This window comes from Pelobates fuscus, chromosome 7, assembly GCF_036172605.1.
Source record: "Pelobates fuscus isolate aPelFus1 chromosome 7, aPelFus1.pri, whole genome shotgun sequence".
In the NCBI taxonomy this organism is placed as follows: Eukaryota; Metazoa; Chordata; class Amphibia; order Anura; family Pelobatidae; genus Pelobates; species Pelobates fuscus.
Window position 1 is genome coordinate 162733792 of NC_086323.1, and position 16563 is coordinate 162750354.

General features: G+C 41.3%; 1 protein-coding gene across 1 annotated transcript in view; it reads left to right on the forward strand.

The window, feature by feature from the left end:
• Positions 1 to 16563, forward strand: part of DENND6A (DENN domain containing 6A) — a 61467-nt gene that overhangs the window by 17820 nt on the left and 27084 nt on the right. The window contains exons 6-11 of the mRNA XM_063426877.1: positions 4226 to 4331; positions 7761 to 7840; positions 9450 to 9512; positions 10579 to 10634; positions 11766 to 11888; positions 13753 to 13848. Coding sequence (XP_063282947.1) covers positions 4226 to 4331; positions 7761 to 7840; positions 9450 to 9512; positions 10579 to 10634; positions 11766 to 11888; positions 13753 to 13848 — 524 coding nt within the window. The remainder of the gene's footprint in view (positions 1 to 4225; positions 4332 to 7760; positions 7841 to 9449; positions 9513 to 10578; positions 10635 to 11765; positions 11889 to 13752; positions 13849 to 16563) is intronic.

Here is a 16563-nt window from a genome sequence, read left to right on the forward strand (position 1 = left end):
ACCCTCACCTTCTCTGTTTCGGAGCCCTGCCAGGGGAATTACAGGCATCAGATCAGAACCAAGTTTTCCTTCTAGATACCTTTCTGATGCCTGCGATTTCTGAGAAGAAAGGAAACCAAACATTATAAGTGCTTGTTAACATTCGTGTACCTAGAATTCTATGCAGAGTTTTTGTCTTGAGTTCAGTAATCGGGAACAAATTACTGAATGTTTAAGATCCCACATATAAAGTTTTACGTTTGTTTGGGTTGTTCTTCTGAGAGCAAGTGTTGGACCTCACTGTAAATGTGTTTTTGTGGTTTTTGTTCTTGTTGGTGTTTTGGGGGGGGGGGGGGGTAGGGGTGACGGGGAGCGGTTTAAACTAGTGATGGTTATTTTCTTTAGTCCATCCTCTCCTGAAATCTAGCTCTGTTCTCATCTAGCCACAACCATAGCCATTTTTCTCTTCGGAAATCAAAATAAATCATGTGGTATTCGTATGATGACCCATTCTCCAATTATAAAACTAGATCAGTGATGCATTTTTTTCAATGTGAATGTAATATGTTGTCAAAATTATTTCAAACACTTTCATTAGATTATTTTTTGTTTCACTGGGGAACACAATCAAAAGATCTAATAAGACAAAGTCATAAATTGGCATAACTTGACAAGAGGCAGAGCTTTTTCCATAAAGATTTTTTGCCATCGACATGTGGCCCATCGACAATGGCGGCGGAGCATTCACGGCTGCAGCAAACTCAGCTTACAGCACCTGAGCAGAGCTCCGACTGCGGCACAGACCTCATGCAGCGTCTGGATGCACTATTCCGCGATTTCTGGGTGAAGCTCCAGCACCGCGCTCAGCGCACCAAGGCAAAACGACAAGAACCCTTGACCCTAAGAAAGAGGAGCTATGGGCAGCCGGGCGAGAGGGAGACTCCCTCGGGCACAGCACCGGACCAAAAGCTGATACTCACCTACCCCAGCCCACCCGGGCTGAAGGCCAAACGGGCATCGACCCGCAGGCGTCGGCCAAATGGGCGGAAACACAAGCGGCTCTCAACCTACAGACCTTCCGCCACCCCCACGAGGGGGAGACACCGAGTCTCAGGCCAGAAGACGCAGGCCTACACACCAGCCTGGGGCAGGAGGGATACCCCCACCCCCGCCAGAGCAGCAGCATCTCATCAGGACCAGCCAGAGAACCTCAGCCGCATTCCCACAGAAGGAATAGGATGAATGGTGATTTCCCACAATCTCTCCTCTGACCCGCATACGCTAACCCACGGGTCCAGCTGCAAGTGACGGTGACGGTGACCGCTGCATACCAGTTTGAACTCATGTGCTGACGAATGCTTTTTGCCAACCATTGAATATCTTATTTACGCTTGTTTATATTAGCCCTCCACCAGTCAAGCTTAGAACGCTAGAGGTTTAATTTTATCACTGTAGAATCACACTGTTAATTGTATCGCATTTGCATGTATAGACTTTAAGATTGATGATCTTATATCCGTTAAGCGCATAGTGAGACACGAGTCAGAATGTCACTCAGATTTAATGCCTAGTCAGCCTCTTATGTAACGATTCTTCTTCTCTTTTTTTTTTTTTTTCTATTTTTGTGTCTGAGTTTAAGATTGAGCATGTTTGAGCCTGTATACCAGAAAACCGATACATCTCGTTTCTGGGCTTGCCTGGGAAGCTTACCCACCTATATATGCTTAGCATTCACACACTGAGGCTACTTACCTGCAGGGTTTAAACATTAAGACATGAGTTTCTTCTATACGCTCGGTCGTAAGCATCTAGCTCCCTATGATGGGTCGCCTCTAAGCTTAACCTAAATTACTACTGTAACCATGCTTCGCTGCAATAGCCTGTGTAACTTACCAGCAATATAAGCTTGTACAACTCGTGTTATTACTACACTTTAAGTCGCTGCTGTAATGCTTTAACTACTTCTGCCTACTTATATTATATTATTATAAAATTGTGCCTGTAAATCAAAACCCCGCATGTTTAGCGAGGGAAATGCTTGAGGAATGCTGTCGGGACACTTCAAGACTGTTTGTACCATCTCATTGCACTGCAAAAAAAAACAAAAAAAATAAATAAAAATAAGTTCTAACAGAGATCTTAATGTGTTGGGGTATCCTACATAGACATCCATGTCATATTCTTACTCCTGCACAAGAGTCTGACTCACTCCCTTGGAATATGAAGTGACACCAGGAAAAAGATGGGTTCTCCGAGGGAGGACTTCGAGTAGGTATAATATTCTTTTAGCTTTTCTGACCAGCCATCACACACCAAGCAAACATATTGTCTTTGGTGGCATTTGCAAATTTTCTGCTGTTTTAGATATATTGAATAAACATGCTCAGCTATATGTACCTGAAGGCACAGAATGATAAATTAACCAAACCATCCTTTAGATAGTATGACTTGTGTTCGTATACATACTTTTTGTCATGTTGGTTGCAATACTTACCGTATATACTCGAGTATAAGCAGAGTTTTTCAGCACATTTTTTGTGCTGAAAAACCGGAACTCGGCTTATACTCGAGTCAGAGTCTGTATTATGGCAATTTGCATTGCCATAATACAGACTGGGGGAGAGGGGGCTGGCAGAGATCTTACTTACCCGTCCTGCAGCTCCTGTCAGCTCCCTCCTCCTCGCCGGTCCGTTCAGCACCTCGGTCAGCTCCCAGTGTAAGTCGGCTCTCGCGAGATTTACACTGTGAGCTGACAGAAGAGCTGAACGGACCGGCGGAGGGGGAGAGAGCTGACAGGAGCTGCAGGACGGGTAAGTAAGATCTCTGCCAGCCCCCTCTCCCCCCCCCACTGAACTGCCAATGCTGGACCACTAGGGAAGGAGCCCCCCTCCCTGCCATGTATCAAGCAGGGAGGGGGGACGAAAAAAATAATAATAATTAAATAAAAAATAATAAGGAAAAAAATATATTAAAATAATACAAAATAATAATAAATAAAATAATAAAATTGCCCACCCCCCCCACTGCAACACACACACACTGCACTCATACACACACTGCACTCATACACACACACTGCATTCATACACACACACACTGCATTCATACACACACACACTGCATTCATACACACACACACTGCATTCATACACACACACACTGCATTCATACACACACACACTGCATTCATACACACACACACTGCACACATACACACACACTGCACACATACACACACACTGCACTCATACACACACACACTGCATTCATACACACACTGCATTCATACACACACACACACTGCATTCATACACACACTGCACTCATACACACACTGCACACACACACACACACTGCATTCATACACACACACACTGCATTCATACACACACACACTGCATTCATACACACACACACTGCATTCATACACACACACTGCATTCATACACACACACTGCACTCATACACACACACTGCACTCATACACACACACACTGCACACATACACACACACACTGCACACATACACACACACTGCACACATACACTGCACTCATACACACACTGCATTCATACACACACACACTGCATTCATACACACACACTGCATTCATACACACACACTGCACTCATACACACACACACTGCACACATACACTGCACTCATACACACACTGCACACTGCACACATACACACACACACTGCACTTATACACACACTGCACTTATACACACACTGCACACATACACACGCTGCACACATACACACGCTGCACTCATACACACGCTGCACTCATACACACACGCTGCACTCATACACACACGCTGCACTCACACACACGCTGCACTCATACACACACGCTGCACTCATACACACGCTGTACTCATACACACGCTGCACTCATACACACACTGCATTCATACACACACACTGCATTCATACACACACACTGCATTCATTATACACACACTGCATTCATTATACACACACTGTAAATAAATATTCAATTAATATATTTTTTTTAGGATCTAATTTTATTTAGAAATTTACCAGTAGCTGCTGCATTTCCCACCCTAGTCTTATACTCGAGTCAATAAGTTTTCCCAGTTTTTTGGGGTAAAATTAGGGGCCTCGGCTTATATTCGGGTCGGCTTATACTCGAGTATATACGGTATGTTATTTTTGCTATGTCCTGTATTTCTCTTTATAACTTCATTGTTTTTCTGTTCTCTTTTTTCCCCTCAGTCCCTAGTTTTGATCAGCAAACTTCCATACATCAATTTTTTCCACACTGTGCTGAAGCAGATCGCTCCTGAGTATTTTGAGAGAAGTGATCCCTGCTTAGAAGCAGGTAAGGAACGATTGCATTTCGCAGGCAGCTTGAGTGTTTGTGCCACATGTATTGCATCGAGCTTGCCTGTGCATATCACAAAAACTCTCTACAGATAGCTTTCAGAAGATTAAATCATAGGAAGGATTTGTCTACATGTTGTTTTTTGGTTGGAGCAACCCTGTAACTGCATCCTAAGAATATTTCTCATTATGTTTACATTGTTTCTGGTACTGTTTGCAAACACTAACCCTTATCTTTAATGTTGGGTGCTTTCAGTTTATGGATTTAACCACTCTTACCAGCCTTATACAAATCCATGTGTTGTCAGTCTTAACATGTTATCAGTCCTTAAGGGGTTAAACACACAATGTTATAACTAAACTATAGGTATCCATAACAGAACACGTTTACGTAATTCGTGGATCTTTTATTTGCAAATATAATATTATTACAAAGCTATCTCACAAATGACACTCATAGGTTTGTTTACACATAGTTAGATTCCTTAAAGTACTGCTGTACTGGCTGCTTTGCAAAGATTGTAACGTGGCTGTGATTTGCGTGGCATCTTTAATGACAAGTCTGCCACATCCTGAGCAAATATTGGACTCTGTTCCTGTGTGCAAACTGCTGATTCATTGATTTCCGATGAGCCTCTGAAATTACTTTAGATGTGACCTCTTGGGCTATAAATGAACAGCCACGTTACTTAACCTATAAATAAATAAACAGATACTTTAATCTCTAAAGAGATTTTCCACTTTAAATATCTAATCATAAATGTTTTACTTATTATTTTGTGTGATGTATATGTAAATACACACAAGTTAAAGGAATACACTAGTTAAAATATACAGTCATGGGAAAAAGAAAGTACACCCTCTTGAAAATATGATGCTAGAGGTCCGTGAGGACGGCCAGCGTCAGATAACGGACCAAAAGTCCATTTGGGGGGGCGGGACCAATGCTGGAGCCGAGCAGACCCCATTTCTGCTCGCTCCTCATCTACCCTTCCAAATTTCGCCAAAAAGCATAAAACCGTCTCGATCAACACAGAAACAAACCGCAAACTAGGCGTCAGACTGCACCGATCGATGCCTTTTTTGTACACGCCGAGACACACAAAGCCAAAACGCAAACCTGGGGCCTACCACGCTCCACAAACACGAGACCTGGACAAGGTCCTTAACGGCTTACTGGAGGCATACGACAGGAACGAGCAGGACTCCTATCTACCGACGCCGCAGCCCCACACACAGCTAATGGGGCGCCGCACACAAAAGCCTGGCCGGGACATTGGGGTCATGCTCCAACGATCGGCAGCACCAAAAACTCAGCGTATAGAGCCTGAGGAAACACCGGTATCGGCACCCGAAACCCGGAGTACTACCGGGGATACCTCACCCCCTCCACCGCCTGAGCACACCCTAAGTCTACAACTAACAGACATCTCAGCTCCGACTACAAAGGGAGACCTTAAAATGCTCCTCTCGGATTTACACAAGATGATGGAGGCAGTCCGAGAACTGCTCAGGCGGGAGATCCAAGCTAACGCCGTTCGCATTACAGCAACGGAGGACGGACTCAAATCTACGGTGACCTCCCTGAGCAGCTCGGTAGAACAACTCCACACCCAGCAGATTCACATTTCACAGAGAGTGACCACCCTAGAGGACCAACAACGCCGCAACAACTTAAAAATAAGGGGCGTACCGGCCGACATAAAGGCGGAGAAACTACCGCATTATGCGTGGAGGCTGCTGGTGACCATCCTGTCACCCGGAGCGGCCAAGAAAATCACCCTAGCGGGCATATACCGCCTCACCAACACCAATAACTCTTCCACCACGCCGAGGGATGTTATAATACGCTTCACATCCATCTCTGACAAAGCTCACATTATGGCGGCTCTACGTGACAAAACACCCCTGCAGTTCGAAGGCACACACCTGAACTTTTTCCAAGACCTCTCCAAGACGACCCCTGCAGTGGCGCAGATCCATGGGGCCTGTCACAGCCCACCTCCGGTCCTCAGGGGTACCGTACAGATGGGGAACGATGGGATCCCTAGTGGTGACACACAATGGAGCTACACACACGCTTCACTCGATGACCAACTCACAAACGTTCCTAGCAGCCTTGGGAGTATCACTTCCAGACACAGAAGCATCGGCTGGAACCTCCGGCAGCAGCTGGGACCCAGCCACCATCACACCCTTTGTGCCCAGAGGTCTGAACACACAAGGGACTTGATTATCCAACCCCTGACCGGACTTAAGCCGATACACCGACCTCGAGAACTTGGACACATGCCGACTTTGTTGACTAAAAGTTGTTTAGTTATCTGTTTAATAATGTTTAGTTTAAGCTTGTCGTAATGATCTTACACACACCATGAGCAACCCACCAGACACGGTATAACCAAAACTGACAGATCGAGACTACACACACCTACACCGACTCAGGCGAGTTAAACCTACCCCCCCCCCCCCTCTCAACAGAGAAAGGGGCCATAAAACAACCCACACAACGCCACAGCACTGTGGACGAGATATGAGTAACCAAACAAAAGACTCACAGTACGGCACCTTACTCTCACTGCGAAAGCCTGACCGAACCTACACAAACACTACTATGCGGAACAACCTCACATACCCTGCTTCCCCACAGCCCGCATAAATATTCGCCAACCCAGGTCTCTTGGAACACCACTCACTCACACAAAAACCCAACCTCAGCAAGCTAGACCCCGACTGACCTGGAGAGACAAATCCTGGAAAATAAAACATATAAAATGGTCCGGATACTCGACTTTACACCACTAGAACCATTGTTACACAGCCTTGCATGATTCTTATGTTACATGATGACAACTGTTTTTGTCAATGATGCATGCACTGCAAAAAATGAAGAATTAAAAAAAAAAAAAGGCCATTTGGCTTCCGGAAGCCCTCTAGTGGCTGTCTGTTAGACATCCAGAGAGAGCAGACTTAGAGCTGCAATGTAAACATTGCAGTTCTCTGGAACTGCAATGCTTTACATTTCAGCACTAGGTGCAAAAGGGACAAAGCAGGAGGTTGTATTTAAAGGGACACTGTAGGCACCCAGGCCACTTCAGCTCATTGAAGTAGTCTGGGTGCCTACAGTGTCCCTTTAAATACAACCTCAGATGAACAGCACATGACTTCTTACCATGTCATGATTTATTTAACAAAAATAATCTAAAAACATATTAGATTACTGTACTCTTCTTAAAAACAAACATTTACAATTGCAATTAGATTCCTCATTGCAGCCCAATCCTTCTAATGTGAGATGTTTAAGATTTTTCCAAATAGAGAAGCATTCAGCAGGCCTCTTTGTGCGTCACTCTTGTTGCAGTGTTTGAGTGCCTACCATTTTAATATTAACACTTTATTAATTCAGGCTTATGTTTTTATTTTATAGCATGCAGCGACATCGACCGATGGGCAGAACCTCTGCCAGGGAAGATATTAAACCTGCCAATTATGGGAATTGTAATAAAGGTAAGCAAAATATCGTTTCGTGCAGAGTTTTCTCCTGGAGAAAGTCTTTGGCGCACAGTCCTATCAAATACGAAAACATATGTAAAAATAGACTAGATATTTTATTCAGCAAAAAGAATTGTACAAAATGATTTCTGTGTTTGAATTCTGTTAGAGGAGAGCTGCTACTTACCAGGATTTTGAATATTGAAAAAATATTTGTTTGTTGAAAAATAAAATTAATGGAACACTCCAAACACCATAACCACTATTGCATTTCAGTGCAATCACAAATGCCACCTCGAATGAGCACATCATTTTTTCCTGATGAATCTTGGGACATTTAAAACACACTTTATATGCCAGACAGAACAGTCTTGTTTTTTTTTTAAATTGTTTAAAAAAAAAAAAAAAAAAAGTTTTCAAAACTCAGTGAACCTAGTTTGAGCACAGTTAACTGTGAGGGGTGTGTGTGTGTGTATACAAAAGTATACAAGGTGCACTCACAGGTCTTCATAAGTGATGTTCTTTTATTCTTTAGTGTATATTACATGTGAAGAAACAAATTTTCAATGATCGACGTTTCGACCCATATAGGGTCTTTTTCAAGATCCGGATCTTGAAAAAGACCCTATATGGGTCGAAACGTCGATCATTGAAAATTTGTTTCTTCACATGTAATATACACTAAAGAATAAAAGAACATCACTTATGAAGACCTGTGAGTGCACCTTGTATACTTTTGGATATTGATATTTGACGCTGAGGTTTGCACCCAGGCAAGAAAATTGCATTGATTTTTGAAGGGTGAGTGGGATATATATATATATATATATAAATATTTTTTTTTTTTTTTTTTTTTGAGTAACATGTTAATTGCTCCCACAGACTTTAGTTTAGATCAGTGATTGTCTTTCAATTGTTTAATGTTATGAATCTCATGTGTGCCAGTCTGTGAGATGCCCGCTTACATGGCACAATATTTGATGTTCATTTCCAGATTCCTATGCATGTGCCTGTACCCACATCAATCTGGGATTAAGTCTCAAGCATTGTGGGAGGCATGTACCTAACTGAACATTTTTTTGGAAGTAGATTTTAGTGTTGCTTAGGCACTGGGAATTACATGAAAATTCTAAGTAACATAACTACTACACTTGGCTGTTGTGGTCATGATGCTTAGAGTCACTGGTACCATTATTCTGTTTAATATCAAACTGTTAAAGAGCCATCTGATGTAAGCTAGAGCTATTTCGGTGCTCAGTGACTGCCCCCTGTCTCATCTGCTTTGATAGTTCACAATTAACACTTGCATTATTGTTTATTTTGTCCAAACTCTCACACAACCACGTTGGCCTAAATTGACATTGATAATGCAGAAATTTAAATTCTTGGATATGAAGGCAGCCAATATGCAAGTGCATTTATTTATTTATTATGAACAGTTTGATATTAAACCGAGTGAAGGCAAGGGCTACCAGGCAGCAGAATTACAACCCTGTAATAATTGCATTGCTTAGAGTTCCCAATTAATAACAAAACAATAATATTAATCCCAAAACCTATTGTGGTCACCAACAAACTATATAATGATATACAGTGCCTAACATATCACCATTTCTCCTCTAAGGTCCGTATTCCAACAAGTTACGATAAACCTGGAACAACGCAAATCTTGGAGCTCACACAACCGGTGAGATAGACAGGAGGCTAATATCCATTCTTTGATTTAGGGGAGTCAAAACAAAATTAATGCACATTATTTCTCATGTTTTCTACCTCATTGTGCTGTCAACGTATGCTGTTCAAGTATGGTTGTAAGAGCATTATGGGAGATGTAGTCCACAAAGTCTGGAGTGTCGAAGCTTGCCGACCCCAGACCTAAGTGAAGATTCAAAATTAATTTCAAATTCAAGGCAAAAATAGCCAAATTGCAAACATTCTCTGTCAGCTGTGCTTCCTGTTCAGCTGCTCTGACCCTTAATTTGAATTCGCATTGAAGTTTCACTTCTGTGAATACGCCTGACAGATGTGATGTTAATGCTGTCCATGTCTATGGATGGCCTATTATTAAAGCTGGTTATCTACTTATGATATCAGCTTGGGAAGAAAAATACATGTTTGCAGTATGGTTTTATAAATAGCTGGTTGTATGTTCCAATACTATGCTAAATGTAGGTGCTTGTATTTTCCTTCTGCTAATGGATGTCTTAATGATATCTGACACTTGACTTCCTTAACTGTGTCTAGAGCCAGTTTGATAGTCTGCCATTGATTTTAGTGGTGCCTTGTATATCTCTGCAGTGGTTCCATAAGAGGCATCAACAAAAGGAGGGAAAAAAACCTTCCATCGCTCTATAGATCATCTGCACAATTTTCTTTAAACATAGGGTCAGGTTGTTGTGACCATGACATAAAAATTCTACATCGTTTTATAAGAATTTAAAGAAGGGCCACGAAAGTGGTGCATAGAGTACTTGAAGAAAATTAGCACTAGATCAAAATGCATGATTTGAAACATTAGCGTAGAAGTTCAATGTGTGAAAATACTGCTTTAATGGGTAGGTACCTGGAATAGCTTTCCAGTGGAAGTCGTAAAGGAGCTGAAGAATAGCTGTGATGTGCAAAGGGTATCCTGAAGGTCAAATAAGTAAAATGACTGTGATAAAGTGACTAGTCTGGTTGGTCCTAATATATGATTACATGTCTTGTCGTCTTTCCTGCAATGTTTATATATATATTTCTCTATCACATTCTAGTCAGATGAGCACATCTCTGTTACTTTACCCACCATTCACGAAGTGGATATTTTCAGGTAAGCATGCTGAAGCTGGTAATGTTCTTCAGATAGCGATTTATCACTACAAACAATTTTTCCTTTTATAAAATGATAGTTGTGTTAAGGAGCCCCATATGAACTAAGAGTCTAAACCAAAAGATCAGGGTTAAATCACATTAAATCGCATTGTCAGTTACAATTGAGAATCGCATCGACCGCCCGCTTGGTCCTAGCAAATACAGGTTTGGGGTCTACTGGTTTCACACACATTGTGTTCGTAATAATTAAATTTGTTATTAACGTACCTCGTTTTATTCTGTGCCGTGTACATATCTCTTAAACTTGATGTTATGCAGGATTGCAGTCATAATCTAAAGCACAGCAGTGCACAAGGAGACAAAGATACCATACCTATATATACACTAAACCACACTCGGGGATCCAGAACACCTTACTAGACACTTAAAACTCCCCGCTCTTCCTTTACTAATAATGCATGTCATCTACACTTAGAGTAAACTGGAGTTTTTTAAGTTGCACTATGGAGAGGCCTTGGGGAGATGACATAAGAGAGAGACTACATATGCCTAAATAACATGCGTGCTGAGGGTTATATGGGGGCCAATATCTAACGTTCACATTCCAAACGCTTTACATTTCTGGCACTGTACCGGACACCAAATTTTGACTAGGCTATTTGCTGGTTAAGACTTAGACGTGAGGAGACAATACCATACAGGTTTAGGCATAAAGTCAACTCAAGCCAAGGTTGCATCACACAGGCCGAGACCCATAAACACAAATGTATGCCAAGTAAAGGTCTGTAGACTGTTGATATTCCTATGTTATAGTTGCCGTGTACAGAACCATTGTGTACTTGTGAACTATTGTGTATTGCTGTGTGAAACGTGTGACATGTAACCTGCAAGAACAACATAAGGTGTACTTAACCTGCAAAACTTTCAATTAAAGACCCATATGGTAACAAATACATTTTTGGAGTCATCAGTTTGCAAGTTCCCTTTGGTTTCCTTGGAGTTTAATCCAAATTTAGCAATGTGCCCTGTATTGTTCCTGTTTTGCCTTGGTTAATATGGTACATTATGCCACTTCTATCCCTAGGTTACTCACCATGCCCTTTGTAACAAGATATATCTATATTTTCAGATGCTTCTCTCCAGTCTTCTTCCACATCCAGTTACTGTGGGAGCTAGTACTACTGGGCGAGCCTCTTGTCGTCATGGCGCCCTCCCCTTCACAATCATCCGAAACCGTTTTAGCTCTTGTTGGGTAAGCATGGGTTAGCATTTCTGATCACACGTTGTCCTCTGTCTTTTAGGTGGTTGCATTTATAGAGTTGGTTAGAAGGATACATTGACAAGGGAATCTGAGACAGGATATCTGTTCTCAATCCAAATTTTTATGCGGAGCTACCTCATAGTGTCCTCTAATTTTATATTTACAGAGTAGTCCAGCACTTTGACACACTAGTTTAGTTGCCTTGGCTCTATACTTTACCACATTGGATTTTATATTGAACAATGGAAAAAAGTGTGCTAACACAGTTGAAGGTACATTCATAAACTATAATTCTTACTTTTTTTGGCATATATATTCTCTCCAAAAGTGACTAACCAAATTTATATAACCTTAAACATTGTAAGTGCATCTGGTACGTGGTTGCAGATCATATGAATTAAATAAGTGCATTATATCTGCAATTTATAAATGCCATCACTTGCAATGTTTGTTCCTTGGTTGTTATCTTCAGGGCTGGTATTGCAGTCTTGTTCTGTTTCTTTTTTCTACAGTCGTGTCTTCAGCAAGTGGAATGCTAGTTTGATTTAGGTCAGGAAATTGACCTGGCTGCTTCTAATATTTTCTTTCCCTAAACAACTCCTTGGTTGCTTAGTAATGTTCGAGGTCATTGAAGTGCCGAAACACAAAGGGGCTTCAGATGAGTTTTGATTTTTGATTGTGGTTGGTTGGATCTAAGTAGACATGTTGGGGAAGATTTATCAAAATGTTTCAGACAGTTTTGCATTTTTGGGGCCCAATTTGACTAAATAGTATCAATCTTTCCATCACTTTTTCTGCCCTAATAGTTTTCAGTTTCTCTTTTCCTTTTCCTATGTCTCTAAATTTGACAGTGTTTTTCTATAATGAATTTTTCTGCGGGAAAAAAGGGACAATATTTAAAGAGATGCTAACAGTTTTCTTTAGATTTGTTGGGGTTTTTATTTTTTTACATTGGCACAAGTCACATTATGGTTATATTTCTTCTCAGTTCCTTTTTTTTTTTTCGTGACTACTTTCTTTAATGGACGGACAGTGCAATCCTTGTGTTAAAATAATGCCATCTAAAGGTGATTTATATATGTAATCCGTATAATAAAGCTCTCCTGGATGCTGCAAAGACCTTTGGTAAGAAGTAAAACCTTTCTAAAACAGTTTGACTACACTGCACTCTCGTGGTTAAGATATTTGGAGTGTTCCTTTAAGCTATACATTGGCCAATGGATTTCTCCAGCATAATCTACTCCTATCTGAAGATGAAACAGTTATTTATATGTTCTATGGATGACAGGCTGACTTCATAATTTCTTAAAGTGGCACTGTCACCGTTTGGGGACTTTGCTGAATTTGCAAAATCCACCGATGGGGACATTGCTGCTGGGGGTCCGGTGGCCGAGGGGAGGCAGATAAAGGTGAGTTTATGTACCTGAACCTGTCCCTTGTGGGCGCCACCATCTTGGTCCGGTGTGGTCATCCTCTGTATTGACATGCGTGAGAGTACAGCATTGAGGTCTATGGGGATTCCTCCATAGACCAAGCTCTGCCTTGTGCCAAGAAGAGTCAGTTCCTACTTTGTCTCTGTATATTTCTTGACTGGGTTGGAATTTCACAGCCATAATGAACTTTTCAGAAAGATTCTATCTTTCCGAAATACACATTTTTTTGTGTGTGATCGTGACACTTGAAGTGTTTTTTGTTTGTTTTTTAAATTCGAAATGCCAGGTTCTGTAATTTTTCCATGTTATTTGTGTCTGTTATAGTCTGACTGGTAAGAGCCAGTGGAATCTTCATCATTAAGTCACTAATAAAGAATTGGTACACAATTGTCCATATTAAACTATGTGTTCCTGACTTGCAGGTGCATTGCTCCTTTGAAGTATTGCAGTGATTTCAGACCTTATTTCACTATCCACGACTCTGAATTCAAGGAATATACCACACGCACTCAGGCACCGTAAGTAGATTTATGTACACTACTTATTACAAGCTAGATCCAGCATTATTTCATTCTATTGTTTAGCTGTCTAATGAATGTTTGTTATTGTACTGTGTAACTATAGAGACTGTGTGTTCTCAGTTAGATTGGGCAATATCCAAGACTGCTCTGTCACCATTTTAAAGGAATGTTCACGCCAGTTCATTGAATTTGTTAAAGGGGCAGGAATGTCATGTCAATGTCGTGCCCAACATTGCTGCCTCCTGACTTCCTTCCTCTGTATGTAGAAGATTTTGCCAGGGGGCTGGTGATAAACTAAAAGTGACTCGTGACGCTCAGAGTCTGTCACTGGTAGTCCATTGAGAGAAATGAGCTCAGGTTATGGGGTTGGAGTGTTCCAAATTGGTAATTTGATTACATTTTATGCAAAGGAAAACACATTCTGGCAAGTTATTACATTTCACTACTGTAAGAATGTGTATTTTAGAGAAATCCAGTAATGTGAGTTAAATAAGGATCTGCATGGGGAGGAATGAGGAAGCCCGACTCTAGCTATCCTAGCTATGTTCTGATTGGCTGTTTGATGTTTTCCATGTTCTTCCTTGTTGCATTTACCATGAGATAGACACATTGTCTGTTAGAAGCAGTCTATCTTTTATTTACTACGGTTTATTGCGTATAGGCAGAGACTCATTATTATTGTGTGTGTCTGTGTGTGTGTGTGTGTGTGTGTGTGTGTGTGTTTTTTGTTGGGATGTCTGTAATAGAATAAGTGACAAAATATCACGTTTCCCTTGTCTTCAATGTGAATAAATTCTAATAAAAATTATTTATTTATTGTTTGTTCCTTTACTAGTTTAGAATACTGACTTCCCCATAGAAAACGTAAACAAAGGCCATTAAACCATAATGTCTGATAGGACATTTTATGTTAATCGAATGTGCTCCCTGTGACATTGTGAGTTTGTGTGTATTAAATTTCTCTATGATGTCTTAAAAATTCTTCAATTGAGAACATAACCCCCCCCCCCAAAAAAAAAAACTTGCTTGTAATCTAGTGCCGTGACAGACTCTTCACTGCAGCCCAATATTTCTCCTGTGAGAGCACCAAGTTCAATGATCTGTGTCCAATCAAAGGCATCTCTTGGTCACATATGACAAATGCGTGACAGTCGCCACAATCCTCCAATCTAGTGCTTATGATCTGAGAAGCAGGAGCAGTATGAATGAGTTAGATGAAGTGATTTTAGCTCTTAAAAAATTCACTTCTCATTTTTTAAAAGTTTACTACATTTAAGGAATCTTGAAATGCTCTTTATTTTAAATTATATATATATGGATTTTTATTTTTGTTTAGAGAAAATGTCCTATTTTATCCGGCTCCCGATCCTATTTGTGCTGCGGCTGCATCTTGCAGCCGCTTAGTAGATAACTCCCTAATTCCCACGGTATTAGGGAGCTATCTACCAAAAGGCTGAAAGACCTAAATTGGTCTTTCAGCCAAATTTACTAATACCAAGTAAAGATCACTTAGTATTAGTAAATTCTGCCCCTACTCGCTATATCGCCTGTGGCTGCTCACTGTTGTCCTCCCACCCTTGAGTGGCAGGTGGGGGCCCTAAATAACAATGGGGGGGGACCTATTGCCCTCACCCCTCGCGGCCCCCACTCCTGAGCGGCAGATGGGGGCCTTAAATAACAATGGGGGGGAGGGGCAATTGTCCTTCCCCCCCCGGCCCCACCCCTGAGCTGTGTAAAATGACACAGAGCACTCTGGTTGCTTTCAATTTGAAAGCAAACTAGAGTATTCTGTCATTTTACACAGCATGGGAAAGTTCTTTGGAATTTTCCCACACTATGTAAAATGACACAGAGCACTCTGGTTGGATTTCAAGCCAATCAATCAGAGTGCTGTGACAGGTAAATGTAGAGACTTACCTGTCAGTCTCGTCATTTACCTGTCAAAGCACTCTGATTGGATGGCTAAAACTAACCAATCAGAGAGCTCTGAGCGTAATTGCAGGGCGTGGGAAGGCTTTATCAGTCTGCGCCGGGCCCTTCATGGGTGAAGATGGATTAATTTTTTTAGCATCTTTTATTTTTTTTTTTTTTACGCTGTGATATTATGGATTTTTATTTGGCCTTTTTTGGGGCTGAAAAATGAAGATTTTTAGAGAGAAAAAAGACATCAAATAATAAGTTTAACATTTTTTTTTTTTTTTTACAGGTACTTAGTTCTTTTACACTCCCCTCACTATTTTTAAGGTGATGGGGGGTAGGTAAGGGTTTACTAATTATTTCTTTTTGGGTGGTGGGGGAGTGACTAGGGGCTTGGGGACCTCTAGTTAATTTGGGGGAAGGGGGGGTTAACAATTTCAATTAGGGCCACCGCCCACCGATCCTGACCCTGTGGCTGCTCACTGTTTAATAGACATGCCCCTACTCGTGATAGGGCGAGTAGGGGCAAAATGTACTAATACTAAGTCATCTTGGTTTTAGTAAATATGGCTGAAAGACCAATTTAGGTCTTTCAGGCTATTGGTAGATAGCTCCCTAGTACCATGGAGTGGCACGAATAGGATCGGAGTTTTATTCATTCAAATTAAATTGCGATACGAACAAAGTCACGAATTGCGTCCAAGCACGAATGGAGAATCTGTTCTCAGTCTGTTAGGATGCAATTCGGTAGTTTCGCCGGCGTAAGTGACCGGATGTTCTGGAGTACTGACAGGA